This window comes from Pyxicephalus adspersus, chromosome 7 (assembly GCF_032062135.1).
Source record: "Pyxicephalus adspersus chromosome 7, UCB_Pads_2.0, whole genome shotgun sequence".
Taxonomy (NCBI): Eukaryota; Metazoa; Chordata; class Amphibia; order Anura; family Pyxicephalidae; genus Pyxicephalus; species Pyxicephalus adspersus.
Genome location: NC_092864.1, coordinates 33,859,021 through 33,876,912, shown reverse-complemented (window position 1 = coordinate 33,876,912; position 17,892 = coordinate 33,859,021). Strand labels below are relative to the sequence as shown.

At 37.1% G+C, this 17,892-nt stretch overlaps 2 protein-coding genes across 3 annotated transcripts in view; one reads left to right on the top strand and one right to left on the bottom strand.

Annotated features, from left to right (window-relative positions):
- Nucleotides 1-17,892, top strand: part of MAP3K19 (mitogen-activated protein kinase kinase kinase 19) — a 29,180-nt gene that overhangs the window by 4,964 nt on the left and 6,324 nt on the right. The window contains exons 3-13 of one of the 2 annotated variants that reach the window (XM_072418081.1): nucleotides 440-631; nucleotides 1,901-2,055; nucleotides 3,543-3,658; nucleotides 3,793-3,908; nucleotides 6,231-6,291; nucleotides 6,965-7,037; nucleotides 8,203-8,453; nucleotides 9,237-9,271; nucleotides 10,193-12,346; nucleotides 16,083-16,217; nucleotides 16,518-17,215. In XM_072418081.1, coding sequence (XP_072274182.1) covers nucleotides 440-631; nucleotides 1,901-2,055; nucleotides 3,543-3,658; nucleotides 3,793-3,908; nucleotides 6,231-6,291; nucleotides 6,965-7,037; nucleotides 8,203-8,453; nucleotides 9,237-9,271; nucleotides 10,193-12,346; nucleotides 16,083-16,217; nucleotides 16,518-17,215 — 3,986 coding nt within the window. The remainder of the gene's footprint in view (nucleotides 1-439; nucleotides 632-1,900; nucleotides 2,056-3,542; nucleotides 3,659-3,792; nucleotides 3,909-6,230; nucleotides 6,292-6,964; nucleotides 7,038-8,202; nucleotides 8,454-9,236; nucleotides 9,272-10,192; nucleotides 12,347-16,082; nucleotides 16,218-16,517; nucleotides 17,216-17,892) is intronic. The other variant, XM_072418082.1, reaches the window with a different exon arrangement.
- The window catches only part of CCNT2 (cyclin T2), a 39,079-nt gene continuing 34,496 nt past the window's right edge, over nucleotides 13,310-17,892 (bottom strand). The window contains exon 11 of the mRNA XM_072418086.1: nucleotides 13,310-15,131. The gene's annotated coding sequence lies outside the window, so the exon portion shown is untranslated. The remainder of the gene's footprint in view (nucleotides 15,132-17,892) is intronic.

The following is a 17,892-nucleotide window of genomic DNA, read 5'->3' as shown; positions in this document are numbered from 1 at the left end:
TGTATATAAGGAATCTGAATCAGCTACTCAAAAAATTAATAAAGCCAATAGATCAGAATATTAGCCAGGAGGGCAGCAAAAGTCAACTCCATGGTTTCTTTATATTATTGTTTTTTTTTTTTTTTTTTACCTAAACTAAATACAACTTTCACCCATGATTCACACATTTTTCTAATTAAAGCATTTGCGAAAATTTGTCAATATTGGCTGAATGTAATGTCAATCTTGGGTGGAAAAAGGGATAAATAGACCCCTACAATTCGTTCAGATCTTTAATAAAGAGGATTTTTGTATTTAGTTACTTATCGCCAACAATAAATGATTCTCAGCATTTTCCAGATGTCAGAAAGGTTTCTATGTAAAGCTGTCTATGCAATGTTTTCTAAAACATTAGGAGTTTCCTTTGCTGACAACTGATACCTTTATGTTGGTTATTAAGGTGATTGCAGTCCTTCTGGACCATGGAGCAGATGCCACTCTGCACAACTCCAATAGTCAGACAGCTGTGCACATTGGTAATGATGGAATCCGGGCACAGTTGTTGTCTGCTGTTAAAAGAAGCTCATTTCCACAGCTGTGCCTGGCACAAGCAGCCTGGCAGGGAGACCTGGACACCCTTCAGAACTTATTGGTCAGTGTTTTGGGATACTTTACTACTGAATATATAGCGCTACAGGCTGTTATAAACATTTTCATTTATTCTGCTTATATTTTACATTATCTTACTTCTTTGCTTCATTGCCATGATAATGATATTTTTTAATCCTTTTTATATAATTTCATACCTTTTTATCACTGAGTTTCTGGGCTCCCTTATGCAATGCAGCTATATGATGGCTGTAGAATAAGGAGTTGGCAGGCCACCCTAGGTAACACACATATATGAAGCTGAATTTCTATTATTGAAAGAAAAACTCAGGTCAGGAAAGTGCTAAATAATGCATCATGTTCTTCAGCCATGTTCTTCTATTGCACACTTTAAGAAGTGCCTAGTGTGCAGTGAAATCAGAATATTCGTTTTTACACAAGAGATGATCAGATGTATGTAAGAGAAAAACTGTCCAGTAAGTGGTGGCAATTGTTTTCTTAACAGATTGAAGCTGATTTCTGTTCAATATCTAGCGATACAAGATAGTAAAACTATTGATAGTCCCCTATCTACTTGATCTAGTAAATATTGTCAGATTATTATTAATATTATTATTAATAATATTAAGCAGGATTTATATACCACCAACATTATGCAGCGCTGTATATTAAATAGGGGTTGCAAAAGACAGATACAGACGGTGACACAGGAGGAGGAGAGCACCCTGTCCAACAGAGCTTACAATCAAGAATACATAAATTAGTGTATTCCTAGCTTTGGAGAACGAATCTCCAGACTATATATATATTTGGACAGAGACAATTTTTTTTTATAATTTTGGTTCCGTACATTACCACAATTTTAAATGAAACAAATCAGATGCAGTTGAACTGCAGACTTTCAGCTTTAATTCAGTGGGTTGAACAAAAAGATTGCTTAAAAATGTGAGGAAATAACAACACATTTCAGGGGCTCAAAAGTAATTGGACAAATTAAAAAGCTGAAAATAAAAAGTTAATTTCTAATACTTGGTTGAAAACCCTTTGCTGACAATGACAGCCTGTAGTCTTGAACTCATGGACATCACCAGATGCTGGGTTTCCTCCGTTTTAATGCTCTGCCAGGCCTTTACTGCAGCGGCTTTCAGTTGCTGTTTGTTTGTGGGCCTTTCTGTCCGAAGTTTAGTATATATATATATATATATATATATATATATATGTGTATTTATATATATAGGTGTCCTCTGTAGGAAAATTGTGAAGACATTTTCCTATGAGCAACAAATGTCATATATTCAACTTATTATTTAAGTCCACAGATGCTTGCCAGGATGTGAACACTCTAAATGCTCAAGGCCTGTCCCCGTTGATGCTGGTGGCGCGTGACGTGGACCTGTTTGATGGACTGATCATGGAGAGAGAGTACAGACCGGTGTCTGTCTTAGAACAGCTAATAAAATATCATGGGTAAGTTGACACAGTGATAGGAAAATATGATGCTAAAGGGTTTCCCTAAATCCCCTGGTGATTCTTAAATAGTTGCAATGTTGTGTCTCGGTAAGTTTGTCTCTTGAGTTACAAGACCTGCTTACCCCACACATCGCTGCTACACTCTTTACATTTAGAGTTGATTGGTTGATCAGGATCACACAATGGCATTTTATTTTTTCATATTTTTCATAACTGATCTACTGCAATTTAGATACAGTGAATAAGCCAATCTAGGTAAGCCAATGATGGAGAAGGATTGGGTGTTTTGCCTTAAAAGCTAAAGCTAAAATCAAAAAAGTTCATATTTGTTTTATGTCTTGATAATACATTCTTTCCTCTTTTTCTATAAGTATGTGTATTTAGAAGTGCATACTCTTAATGCCGGTGAGGTTCAAATTGCTTATTCTTCAAGGAACCCCTTTCAACCCCTGGAGGAACACTTTTTGAAAAACACTGCTCTAGATCTGCTCCAATATACTTTCTAGTATTAAAAAAAAATGTAGACACCAGAGAAAAACATCAACTTACCCCTGTACTTACCATTACCAAAACAATGTAGTCTGGTTTCTGGCTCCAGTAAGCATAAGGGATGTTAAGAAACTGCAAACAGTGCAGAGAAGGGCAGCTAAATTTTTGGGCTACAGGCTTGCTGCCCACCCAATGCCAATCAGCCACCTATTGGCTTGGTATAGGCAGGAAAGGGATCACATACAATGAAAAAAGAACAAAATAAACATCATGACATTTGATTATTTTCATGCTTTTTACATTAACCTTCTGAAGTTTTGCAACCAGCAAGTGTCCCCTATAAAATACAATGTTTTTTTCTAGAGCAGAATGTGTAAATTTATTAAAGTATCACAAATACATAAATATCAATGACAATTGACTCAGGACAGAAACCTTTTGTTAAAGTATTGGGATGCTAAAAGTATATATATATTTAAAAAAATCTCCCATTGGCTTATAAACATGTTTTTCCATCTATACCCCATATATTGCTTGTTCAGATCTTTTTGTTTTCTCCCAATTTTATTGACAAGAATATGCGTAGGTTCTTTACAATTAACTAGAAAACTGGGAACCCTTAGAGTTCAATGCATTTCACAACAGGGTCCAAAAAAATCTATATTTTACAGCAAAACAACAACAAACTTCACTGTCTAGTCACAGGATGGGGTAATTCCAAGACATCCTGGGCTCAGATGTATTGAGTTGAATGATACTGGCCTTCATACTGAGGACATCTAGTGGCCGAAAAAACATATTGTGGTGGACAGCTCTGGGTTGAGAGTGAATGGTGCACAGAAGAACATTTTGTTATTTTTTATGCTTTGTTGAGCTAATATTATCTTGTTATTTTTGACTAGAGTTCTGCTTAGCTGTTACTGTGGGAGCAGTACTTGCTTTTTACCCTGGGCATAACCCACCTGTATAATAACTATTTCCATCTAAAACTACAGAGATACCCAGCTCCTGGATTTAAATGGGAACTCTGCAATGAGCTATGCATCTCTAGTGAATAGCCCTATAAAACAGCAGCTGTTGGACATCCTGGAGAACTCACCTCCCCCGTCAGGTAAGGGTCAGCTTGTTTACGACAGACAGGAGGCCAGCAGAGCAAGTAATTGTTTCACACAAAAAACGTCTCCAGGCTTTTCACTTACAGACTATTCATCATAAAATGTATATGGTTTCCATTTGCCGTTGCAGAAACTCTAGATGAAGACTTCTGTGGCTTTTGTCCTGCCACAAAGCCTACATTATCAGACAAAACAGCTTTAGCACTGGACATAGCTGACAGTCAGAACACAAACTCCGGGAATGAGGTAAGACACACTTGTTCTGTCCAAGTCCTAAATGCAAACTTTAGGGATCGTCCACACCATAATTTATTTGCATTGGCATGCATTGCATTAAAGCAGTGCATTAATTTTCCATGAACATAACAAAAATCACACCTGTACCTTTTTTTGTTTGTTTGTTTTTTACAGTACTATGTGTAATTAAAAACAAAACAATGCGCATATACAACAATACTCTATGGTGTGAACAAGTCATTATGATTTTGGGTCACTTTTAGCTTTTTCTTTTTACATTTATAGGTGATAATTTGTATGAGCCTGGCATTACATTTATGTTAAATCTGCAATATCGATGTTTATCTCACCGAAAAATGAGAAATCATTCTTTTACAGGTTATAATTTTTATGACAACATCTTTGTATTGTGGTGACATTTGGTATTGTGGTGCATTACCATAACACACAGTAAAGAGTGCATTGTAGTGCCAAGTTTTAATTAATATTAACTTTTTTGTAGCACATACAAATTTTGCAGTGCTTTACAAATTCCATAGTCATGTCACTGGCTGTCCCTCAAAAAGAGGATTACAATCTAATGTCCCTACCATAGTCATATGTCATTAACACGGTCCAATGTCAATTTGGGGGGAAGCCAATTAGCTTAACTGTTTTTAGAATGTGGGAGGAAACCCATGCAAACACAGGGAGAACATGCAACCTCCATGCAGATAGTGCTCTGGCCAAGATTCCTACCTGGAACCTAGCCCTGCATAGGCCACCCCTCTTTAATGCACAATAACAGTAGCAGAGCGCACACCACAAAACATGTCACACATTCACACAAAAATCCTGCATAAAATAATATATACTTAAGTGCATTAAATGCACAGTCCTCAATTTCAATCAGAATTGACCAACTTGCAATTTAATTGGAAAGAGAATGGGAGCATTGTGACCCTGCCGTGAAAGGTTCTTTTTGTAGGTGTTGGGCTATCAGCATGACAGCTTGGCAACACTGCAACTAATTGAAATACAGTGGAGTAGTCAACCTGCAATAAAAAGTCCTTTTACTGCCAGGACCTCCAGGTGAGAAACTTCACAATAGATTCACTAAAATCAGTTTGCCTAAGAACACTATATATATATATATATGTGTTTTAAAGCCCTAAAAGGAAAACCAATGTCCATTTTATGTTTTATGGCAACATCCCCCCCACACCAAATAAGCTATGTAAGTGTGCCCCATATTGGTATTTAGAAAAAAATTGCACATTCCAAGAATAATATATTTGATGGAGGTACTTTACTTAACGTCTTCAATATAAAACATGAATCCAAAATGTTTACTCCTCTAAGGAAATAGCGGTGCTGTAAAACACAGAGAGAAAACGTTTCCTGAAAACTTGACTTGGATGATATCTTCAGTTTTTGACATTGTTGCTAATAATGATAACTTGACCACCAATATATTCATCTTTCACTCTGGCACTCCTAGTAGTCCTCTTGCTGGGAGGATGGAATTTTTTATATGTTAATGATGGTTACATATAATTTGAATTTGCAATCTATTGTAGTGCAAATAAGTGTATCTGTCCTTTTATGGTTTTTTATTATCTTTTATGTGATTAGTAAAAATGTGGTTTTAGATATTATCATGTATTCCTAGTGGGAGCCCAATTGAATGTCCCTTCTATTAGGTTCCTTGTGAACACTAGTTCATAATGAACACAGCCTGATCTATTTATAATAGATATATTTATATATCTTCCAAGTATATAACATTGAAAATATTTTATGTCTTGCCACAGATAAAAAAAAAAAGTTTGGTAATTGGAATATTTTGGGTATCTGCTGCAGATCTAAGTACTTTGGACAACACACCCTCCAGCCAGGCAGATGCGAGTGCAAGGTTGAAGCTCCTTTGTTTCCTTTAATTAGGATTACTGCATACAGCTGGCACCTGCCTCTTGGGTAATAATCACTCAGCCATATCATGTAAAGGCAGATGGTTGGCAGCAGTTCTCCGCCACCTCGCTCTACTCTAACACAATGGCTCTTTACGTAACAAGACAGCACTGTTGCAACAGGTTCTGAAATGGGAATTTGTGACAGGTCATCCCTCTGGAGAAAGACAGGTATAGGCGCCAACACTCAGCGACTTTTCAGGTTGCCTATAATCAGGTACATGTGATGCTGGTCATTCATTATGATCATATTAGAGTTCGGACTTTATAATCCTTAAAAATGTAAATATATTTTTGTGCCACTTGCAAATAGGGTGTTTTCAGTTCTTGCATCAAAAAACAAAAAAAAGCGTCATTCTTAATATTCCTTTCTTATTTTCAGCCAGGTTGTGATGAGGCTTCTGCGAAAGACATAATTCAGGAACCAGAAGCAGCAAAAACAGGTAGAATGAGTTGACTATTGTATTCGATATTCATTTACAGAAAAGCCTAAGGAGTTTTGTGTCATAGTGGGCAGCAAGAAAAAAGGATGGGTCTATTACATTTATTATTCAGAACTTAATTATCCATAGTAGTAGTAATTGGGGAAGAGGATAATCGACCCAAAAGTGTCTCTTTTAAAATGATATTGAAGTTCTGAATAAAAAAAGAATGCTTTTTGCATTAAATAGCCATCTGCAAACTATTGCACGAACTTGTGTTGTAGATTACATGTTTGAGAATTTATTGTTTTTGCACATATGCTGTTGTATATCTAATTGTATCCTGCAGTATAATCAGTGAGAGCAAGCCTAAGCAATAAAAAGTTCCAGTAAGGCAATTCAAAATAAATGGGTTGGAAATACATCAAAACTTCCTAAAAATGGGCAATAAAGTATTTGGGAACATGCAGTGCACCACAAAACATTACCGTGTGATATCCTGTGTTTTGGTGTAGTACAACCTATGTGCATTAGAACTGCATTGCATTAGTTCACTGGGGTGCCATTCACATGGAATGGCAATGCACCTTAGCACAAAGACCTGTTTAGACCCTAAAAGTGGCATTAGAATGAAAAATTTTCCTTTGGGAGGAAAAGAAAATATTGAATTTCATAGCTGTGTGTTTGTCTATAGAGGTGCAGCCCTTTCAAGAAATAGGTGGCGCTTCTCCTCCTGAGCAGGAAAAGAGCAATACAATGGATAGAAGGTAACTATATTATTTAAATTATACAAATGGCATCATATATATTACTTTAATGTTTTTATTGGAAGGTGCAAATGAATTATATAAGGACAATATTATGGAGGGTGGATGTCTGCTTGGCCATGACAAACAAATAAATATATATATACACATATACATACACACACACACCTTAGAGTTGCTTCTCAGAACTCTTCATCAATCCTCACCACTATCTTCTAATTGACTACCCTGGGGCACAGTTATAATGGAACAGTAAAGGACCGTCACTAAACTTAATGCAAGGTTGGGTGTAAAAATAGTGTAATATGTAATTGTATGCTGTAGAATTGTCAGAACCATTAATTGATGGACCTGAACTCAATGAATGGGTGATCATTTACTTGTGGCCTGTATTTTTTTTTCTCTCTTGTCCTTCACTTGTTCCACTTTCTCCTTACCATATATATTTGGAGAAACCAAACCTATTGCAATGTTACCTTGGAATTACATTTGTTAAAATCCTTAGAAAAAAATTATTTGCAACTAAAGTAAAAAAAAAAACAATTCCAGCAAAATTGGATCTTTATCAGAATGACTGCCAGGCATTGTACAAATGTTTTTTCCACCTTTGGCATGTTGTCAAATTTTTGAATCAATATTTATATGTAATTATTAGAAAACCCTTATTTACCTATCCAAGCTTTTTCTTTTACCTTTTTTCCTCTTGCTTGTACTTTACATTTTTTTTCTTTTTACAGTTTCTGCAAACTGCTTTTAGCGGTGTTAGCACTTTACTATGAGAGAAGGCTTGCAACAGTTGCAGTAACTTTAGACTCTTTAAATGTAGGCTGGGGGTACAAAAAGCGTAAGTTGAGCTCACAAACGCTTCAAATTTCCTTCTTCAATGATCATTCACCAGAAATTTGGATCTTTGTACCACATGTAGCATTTGTGTTACCTTCTGTTTGCCCATTAAGGACAAATTTTCACTCCACTAAAGGTTTTCTACGAAGTATCAGGCAGGTTAATGTTAAAATATGGTGATGACCTTCCAAGGAAAAGGCAATTTCCGTGATCTGAAGATTAAACACAGATTTCAAACACATGCAATATATTTGTAACTTGAACTGATGAATAAAAACACATGTAAAAGTCTGCTTAGTAAACTAACATTTTTGTGTTCCAGGAAGAAAAACTTCCTAACTGCTCCATGGCTTCCCAACTTCTCACCAAAGCACTTGACCTCCACGCCATCCATGAAAAAACACTCATCCCTACCACCTCTTCAGGTGAAGAAAGATGAGGACGTCCAACTGAAGAGGCTTGGGCTTGGTTACCTGTTTCAAGAGGCACACTCTGACCCCAACACTGCAGAAGCACAATCAGCTGTAGACCCTCTCCAAAACCTCAGATACATAAAGGAACACATTAGGCAAAGTAATCCATTTCCTTATACTTTGAACATTAAGGTCAATGTTTGAAATAGATTTCTATTAGCAAAATAATTGTGTTAGGACTTTGAAATATCAAGTGGTGGATTCTGCTCGGAGAAAGTTTGTTTTATTCTAGCATAAATCTAGAAACAATTCTTTCCATATTGGGACAATGATTATGAATCCATATTTGTGCCAGTTAGCTTAATATGGTAAGTTGATTGGAAGAATGGTATTGGTGGCAATTTGTTCGAAGTCAAAATTTTTGCAAATGTGAAGGAGACCAAGCAAACCTAACACACCATGGCTCATGCTAAAGCCTGTTTCATTACCTAATCCAACTTGCTAATGTTAAGTAGCACCTACTAAAATCATATCCACTAAACTAAACTAAAGACAATGGTCAACTTTTTTTATAAGTTGATGCCAACAACCCCCCCCCCCCCCCCATCCCCTCTACTCCAGATGGGGAGAAATACATCAGGGGACAAGTATAGTCTGCTATGACATGCTGAGACTAACCAATAAGTAAAAGTATTAAAGCTTGCTGATCTGATGTATTTGCTGATGAGTTGTGTATGTATTGGCTTTATTAATCCTCCTATCCTATCAAATGATAGCATTTGGTTAATAAATTACACTACAAAAAATTAAAACGTTTTTTGGGCAATGGAGGCAGTTTTTCATTGACATAATTTTGTCTATAAAAATATTGACTCTCTCATCTAAACAGTGTTTCAAATAGTAAAGAGCAAAACATTAAACTTGTTTTTTTTGTTTTTATAAGGATTAGGCACAGGTGAATCCACAGGAAACAGTAAGGTAAGACTACATCAAATGCCTACATATTACAAACTGCAAATCTAAATTATAACTATTTCAGAAATGTCATACCTTGCAGTGTAAAATAGGTCAACACAAGCCACATACAAAGTGCAGATTTAGTAAGGAAAGAAAAGTGTGAGCATTCCATTCAATTTAAAATTGAATCTAGTTAAAATGTTTCACATTATATGCTCACTTACTCCTTTAAGAGAAGAGGTTTCTCCCACCATCCACTATTTTTTTTCTTTGACACCTATAGCTTGGTACCCACACAACGGCACCCAACATTTCTGAAGTATCAAATACCACGGAAAAAAGGTTGTATACTCAAGTCTGTTACGCCGCATCCCCCATCTAGTTCATTTGATGCAGCCACTGCCAGAGGATTTGACAGTTCCAGGCATGTTGAATATCTATGTTTTTCTCCAACACTTACATGATTAGAGGACACAACAGTAACAAAGTGGGCAGACAGTATTAGCACATAGTGGGGAACACAACCAACCAACACTTTTGGAACTGTCAAATGCTAAAGCAATTGGCAGAGGCTTCAGCACAGGAACAAATGGAAGATAGACACAGTCTGTAGGGGGTCAGTATGCCAAACTTTTCATTCCCTTAGTAAGCAAAGGTCTCTAAATTCTGGAATTATACTAAAGATATAGATTCTTCCATAAATTATAAATAGTGGCTTAGGTTAGTTGTACTTTTTACATTCATTGATCAGATAACTGGTACCAACCTTTGTTCAGGCCAGCCTAACGTTGCTCCTTCTTGGTTCATCAGGAGAGTCACAAGAAATAGTGGTGATTCCTAGCAGACAGATATCTCTGTATTCAATGTGAGGCAGATACCAGTCTATCCCTAACCTTGAATAATAAGATACAACAATTAACCATTTTTGTTTTCTGATTTTAGACTTTTCCCCCAGTATGTTATTCACCTCGGTCCCCTGTAACTTACAAGCTACGACCACTTGCAAAGACCAGTTCATCAAACAGCAAAACGAAAATGATTAACACACAGATGCTTGATAAATCCAAAGAGGACAAAATACCATGTGGACACGAGAGTGTTCAAAATCCAGATGAAGGACTTGATATGGTCCTATCTAAAGATCAAGTTCAGTTTAGCTTGGTTAGTGTTACTACTTCTGAAAGTGCAATGGGTAATGTTTCATCAAGAAGTGCCCAGTCAAGCATTAGATTTGGCTCTGAAGAAAGAGAGGACAAAGAAGGCTCAATGAACCATCACAATACTAAACTACCTCAAATTTGCAGCAAAATACTAGAACAGCAGAATATTGACAGGCTGCCAAATAGTAACTGGAATAAAGAGATACACTCTTTATTTGAAAGTGAACCATTAGCAGCACAGACTGACCTTGAAACAGTGAGAGAGACACCCAGTAACAGAGAAGACAAAATAATTACGAATTGTGAACTGCTGAAAAAAGAGTTGTTACACTGTAGTATGACAGACAAAAACACAAAAGAGGACAATGTTGATATGCCATTAAATGATAATAGGCTACTGGATGTAGGCAAAGTGATAGAATCTATCAAAATCAATTCACCAAGGACACCCAGGACAAGCTATGTGTCTTTTGTACATATTACCTTCTCTGAACAGGAGGCTAAAACAGAAGATCACCATCCTCCGCCCAAGCAGTATCTTGCCAAAAGGAAGCCAAACTTAAGTATTCTGACCCACGTTAGTAGAAGTTTTAACATAAATGCCCAGAAAGAAAATGACAGGAGTAAGAAAAGTAATCAGTTAAGAAACAATTCGACTCCTAACTTAAAATATCCAAGGCCTCTCTCTAGCAGCAATGAAAATTGTGGCAAATGTGTGCCTTTGCCTGCTTTGGTATACTCTTCTGGGCCTTCTACCTCAAAAATGTCAAAGAAAGGCGACAGTATGCCAGGCAGTGCAGAGCGGAAAAGTCAACGTTCACAAACTCAGTTATCTCTTTATACAAAGAAAAGGCTAAACTCTCCTGTTAATCCAGCTATGCCTCCACGAGCAAAGACTGCACATGATTTTCAGGACATACATTACAGTGACATGTTTGTTGAGATAAAACCTCAAAACAATGGTCCGGCAATCTTCCAAATGTTTGAAAGTCCATTTTATAGCAATAGTTCTAAAGATGGTACAAGAGGCCGCAAAGTAACCAGCTCCACTTCATCCAACAGAAGCTGCTCCTCTATAAGTATTCGGTCAGGTTCTTCACGAGAGAGCAGTGCAAAATCTTCTAAAAGAACAAAACCTAGGAACAAAAAAAACTCATCTGCAACAAACCGTCAACGCAAGGACCCATTGATAAAACCAGTGGGCAGAGATATTTCTGAGAAACCCAAGGACAACACTGTCATTATATCTGGCACAAATTGGGAAATCAAAACCTTAAAACAAGAGGGCAATGTGAGTGAAAACACTTTAGACATTCTACAAAGTGGCATCTCAAACCTCCCTCATCCAGATTTTTCAGATTTATCAATCATTAAAGAGGCCACAATAGAGAACTCACTCACTATTAATGAGGCATCCAAAATTACTTTTGTTAAAAGGATCCAAGAGGTGGGAAAAGTTAACCATACTGAAAAACTGAAAAAGGAACATGTTGATCTCATTACACCAACAGAGGGAAATGGGAAAGAAAATATTGCTCATCAGGCAAAAACTGTTAACAATGAAAGAGGTGAGGGAGAAACAGTTCATATATTTAAAACAGGAGATTTAGGACAACCACCTCAGGATTTCAGTGCTTCAGAAAGGCCATTAGAAGAGGTTCAGCTCTCACAAGGTGAAGGCATGACAACTGATCTCATTTTCGGTGGAAATACGGAGAAGAAAATCTTGATTGAAAATGGTGAAGACTGCGTTTCCATCCCCATGAATGTACACAGCAGTGGAACCAGTGACATGTTGATTTCCTTTGAAATATGTATGAAACAAATCGATGAACAGTCCAATGATTCAAGAACTGTGAAAAACTATCAAGACAATTATCAAAGTGCAAATGTTCACTGTGAGCAACATGCTGATGAGGAGACAAATCTAATACAGGTAAATGTCAGCCATGACAGAAATCTTCTACTGAGATAGATGTGCAGTCTGCCCTTGAAAAAAAAAAGAAAAAACAAAGCTTTTTGCCAACCGTCTCTGGCAGATTTTAAACAAGCACCGAGATTTTCTGGTGTGCATACTTTTTCCAGTTCATTTAACAAAACATATTAGGTTGGTTGAGTGCCTAAATATGGCCCAGTGCTTTAAAGTGATCCTGTAGGGATATAATATATTTTAAACCAGTCATGCCTGCAAGACAAGAACATTGTACCTTTCCCATGTCAGACACTTCAGAGCATGCATCTCGTGCGTGCCCTGCATCAGAAGCATGCATTTCAGCAAATTTTGCTAGTGCATTTAGCCATTTGCCTGGAGTTTAGGTTTATTTTTTTTAATAGTATAGAATCTGTAAAGCTTTAGTAAGCAGTCACATTGCATTTGGCAGTAACTGAACAACTCATTTGTTTCCTAAATTTGACTGAATCGGAAGGTTTTTTTGTATGGAGATGAAATGTAAAGCAGCATGTTTGCCTATGTCTAACATTTGTCAGATGATTGTTAACCAAATCTGACATGGATACAGCAGTCCGCCAACATTATTCATCAATCTGCCCCTGCCGATCGATGAACAAATGATCATGAATGACTGCTGTGCATTCCTAAAGTGGAAAGCACAGCAGGAGTGCCGCTCGCTCATCCTCCCCCCTGACCATCTCATAGAGCGGGAAAACGCTGTGTTTACAGTGCTCATTCATCAATCTGTCACTGGGAATGTTCACAAAAGAATTGTTTCCAGCAACAATCATCTGATGTCTGTACAGAGATGTTTTTCATTACCTTTTTGATTTCTTATTGGCAAGTATGCACAATTGTACAAAATAATTGGAATATCCCATAATCTTCGTAATCCCCAGTTTGTATTTCAGTAGAAAACCATTAAAATGACAAAGAGAAAACACAAGACAGTTTTAAAAAGCCAACAAAAATGTTGGTTAATATATTTGCTCTACTTTAACATTTTCAGTAGCAGTGCATTTTTTTTTTAGGATCTACACTTGATGCAGATTTAGCAGTCAACGAGGTATGACCGGTTATCTTATTTATCCATAAGTTTAGGAGGCAACCGAACAGCAGAAATGCTGTAGCTGTAGCTGAGAATTTTGTCCTGGTAACTTTTCAACTGCCAGCAGGAAGGATAAATTCAGAACAATTCCCATTTTAGTGAAAATATTTACAAATATATATAACATTTCCATTGCTAATTTTTATTCAGACATGACAACTGATTTTACGCAGTATTGTGGTACCCATTACAGATGGTAAATCGGCATCCATTGCAATGTGTCCTTTTTTTGTCCAGGAACTAAGGTTGCCATAATTGGAGGTGACAGAATGCAAGTACACATTAAACAATCAGGATGAGCATGCTAATATAGGGGTTATGTTAATCTTTCTATACTTTTTGGTTATATATCTGATAAACTGATGACCAAATTACAGCAGCCAGATACCCAGTGTGCTAAAAACATTACAACTTCCCAACTTGTTTTAGGCTTTCGGGTTTCTTTGTTTTTTTTAAGGGATCTTATTTTCTTGGCTACTTATTAGTATGTACCAGTAAATAGACTGGACCGAGTTCTTGAATTCTGAGAAATTTGTTCACCCACTATCTAGTGTATTTACATACACTACATTTTTTTTCCGTCATTACTGGGTGGAATTGTTGCACCTCAGTTGATTTTGTTGAAAACAAAATTGTTTATTATGTGTCCTTTTGAGCTACTGTAGCAACGAGTCATGTGTATGCATCACTAAACCCACACCAAAATGTTTTTTGTGATACAGTTTTACACTAGACACAGATTACTAAACAGTTGCAATAGCAAAGGGAGTCATTACACAGGCAGCAAACCCTAGGGGTCTATAAAGTGGTGAACCAAACATTCATAAAACATTCTCTGCTACGGAATCTTTTCAGCCTATGCATTTTTAAGGTAGTAATAGATTCTCCACCAGAAACGGTTTGGTTCACTGCTTTATAGACTCCTTTTCATGTTGCTGATAATGTAGTCAGTGTATTCCCCTTAAAGTAGCACCTTGGCTAACATGACAAGTCCCAGAAATCACTGCAAAATGCAGTCTTAAAGAAAAACACTGGAATGTCAAATTTGGCAGCTTGGGTAACATGGGTTAAATTTTCCTAAAAAAGAACGCAGCTCTTGATTTTGTGTGCGATAGCTGAAGGCAAGGGAGTCAATCAACTTTCTAAATAGTACTAGCCCTCTATGAATACACCTGCCTATTTTGACCATATTATCTAAAATGTTCAACATTTTCTTGTGGCTGTGCAAGCCCATCTACACTGGTCTACAGTTATCTAAAGACTATCTAGACACAAACTTCCATTTGTTTTAAACAATAAACTACTGGATAAAGCCAGGAATCATGCTAAAATGAACACAATTTAAATGCCATTTACATTGTTGATTCATTGCTCTATGCTTACAGCATCATATGGGTCGAAAAAAAGACATTAAAGCAATGTAAATTAGATATATTACTAGTCAAAACACATAAAAATAAATAGCTTTGTAGTGTTTCCATCTTTGGGCTGAATCTGTCATGATAAAAAGCAAAACAAAATTAAAACTTCAAAATGAATGAACAGATTTATAGACCGCACTGTGTCCTGTACAGTTGGCGTGCAGTCCTGTCCTGAGATAGAGCTTTTCCTTTCTTCCAAGGTTGTGTCTTAAGTGCAATCCTGAGGTTTACTGGTAGGGAGCTAAAAAGGGTAAGAAATGAAATATTAGGCTTAGATAACTGAATAGAGAGGTGCACAAAGTACAAAGCAATAAAATATAGTACAAATATAAGGAAGGGAGTACTACTTCTCAACTAAGGTTTGTCCTGATCCTTGTATTCAGTATAGAAGGCAACATGCTATTGGGGTTAAAAGGTACTCTGAGATTAGCTCTTTGTTGTATCCTATATAGAAGCCATTGCACTGTGTTGGGTCAAATATATATATAATTATTAATATAAATATAAATTATATAAATAATATATATAATTATTAAACTGTATTTATATACCGCCAACATTTTACGCAGTGTTGTACAATAGAGGTAACAAATTACAGATACAATCAATGATAGGAGGAGGGGAGAGTGCTGAAGCACATATTGGGCTAAATTGAATATTTTTGGATCCATCTGCTATTTACTTTACTCTTTAATTTTTCTCATGCTACCTGTAACTATAGCATTTAGTATTATAATTTTTTATTTAATTAGGGTGACAACACAACCCTTCAGTTTTTCTGAGGTTGTAATTTCTTTTTTTTTTTTATATTGGACAATAGTGAAGCAAGGGAAGCATGAGTGGCTAGTTTAATGCTTGAGACTAATGTTTTAAGATGGGTTTGTTTCTTTAGCATTAGGGGTACTTATTTTTAAGAGGATATTGCTATCTGCTTTCCATTAAACGCGCCTTTCATAAAACACTGTGGTGTGGAAATTGCAGCCTCTCATTGAGTCCCCGTTAGGCAGTGCTGCAGTAAATATTTGACCACCTGTCCTGGACTCTCTTCCAGGCTTTCCAATGAACAGCAATACAAGTCTGTAAAGTATACTGTTCTGTTTTTCTAAATGTGCATTTTATTTCTTAAAAACAGCAATACTGCCTATTATAATATAAATAATTAGTTATCCCATGGTTTGTTTTCTTTCCACAGATCAGCAGATGTACAAGCCCCAATGACTGGAACACCAACAATACCATTCAGTCTGAGAAGTACTTTGAGTCTAGTAATGATGGCTCCATTCACTGGATAAAGGGAGAGGTGCTGGGGAGAGGAGCATATGGAACGGTAAAGTCTTTTACAGCAGTTTAGTTGCAAGATCAATTTATGTGGGCAAGTGTATATATTACAACCAGTTTAAAAGCTTGAACTACATTCCTAGTAAGACATGCGAGTCCTTCGGAAACAAGATACAAGGCTACCAAACCTCCCAAAATTTCTTGGGGGTGATCTAAACTATCAAGGGTCCCATCATTTGCTGGTGCTGTATATTGGGGTTTAGCCAAGTTCTAGGATGAGCAACCACGTAGCTGCTTCTGATTTATGGATGGCATACATTGACATGTTCTTTCTGTCCCTTGGCTACAGGTGTATTGCGGTCTGACCAGCCAAGGGGAGCTCATTGCCGCCAAGCAAGTGATGCTACACGGTTCAGATCCAGCCGTTGCAGAAAAGGAGTATAAAAAACTGCAAGAGGAGGTGGACCTGTTAAAGACTCTGAAACATGAAAACATAGTTGGCTACCTGGGCACTTGTTTGCAAGACAACATAGTGACAATATTTATGGAGTTTGTACCAGGGGGTTCCATAGCCAGCATTTTACGCCATTTTGGGCCACTGCAAGAAGCTGTAATAAGCAAATACACAAACCATATCTTGCAAGGCACTGCCTATCTACACAAAAACAGGGTGGTGCACAGAGATATCAAGGGTAACAATGTTATGCTAATGCCCAGTGGGGTCATCAAACTGATTGACTTTGGCTGTGCAAAACGTCTGAATGGGTTAAACATGAATGGTACTCATGGAGAAATGCTCAAATCAATGCACGGAACCCCATACTGGATGGCCCCAGAGGTAATCAGCGAGTCTGGACATGGAGAGAAGTCAGACATATGGAGTATCGGTTGCACAGTATTTGAGATGGCAACAGGGAAGCCTCCTCTGGCGCACATGAACAAGTTAGCGGCAATGTTCTATATTGCTGCACAGAAAGGACTTATGCCAACTCTGCCTGACCACTTCTCAAGGAGAGCCAGGGACTTTGTGAACCTGTGTCTGATAAGGTGGGTCAATAATGTATGAATGACTTGAAATGACAAGTTATTGTTTGAGAAAAGCCTATTTACCACACAACTATATAGCCATGTTCCTATTACATACCCTTTTAAAACAGAAACCCTAAAACTGACTATATTCAGTAAGTGCTGCTCTGGAATGCTATGGAAAGTAGGAACACTACTAAATTCATATGTATCTGTCACATGATTTCTGCTGAGCAACAGGGTCATCCTCTTCAATCACGTTGTCCTCTCTGATGGAAATCATGTGATCTGTATTATTACACCTATGCATAAGGTCACATGACTGACACATTTCAAAAAAATTAACAAAGTATGTTATTGTTTTTGCTACATTGAGGACGTTAAAGTGAACCTATAGCAGTTGCCATTTTAATTAAAGCTACACACGCCAAGGCCATTATCCATATCTGTTCTTCACTACCTATTTAATTCCTAGACACAACTCCCATATCACATCATTACTCCAGGTCAGTAACTCCCCAATTACTACAGCCAGGCTCATGACGATAGGGCCTGAACCTATACTTAAAATCCAAATCAGGAAAGGCAGCTTTTATATGTATTTTTACAGTTTCCCCTTTCAGGGACTATGGTGGGCAAGGCAAAATGAGGTCTATTTAAAGGGGTTAAAAATTTAAAGACAGATCCTACTTGTCTAG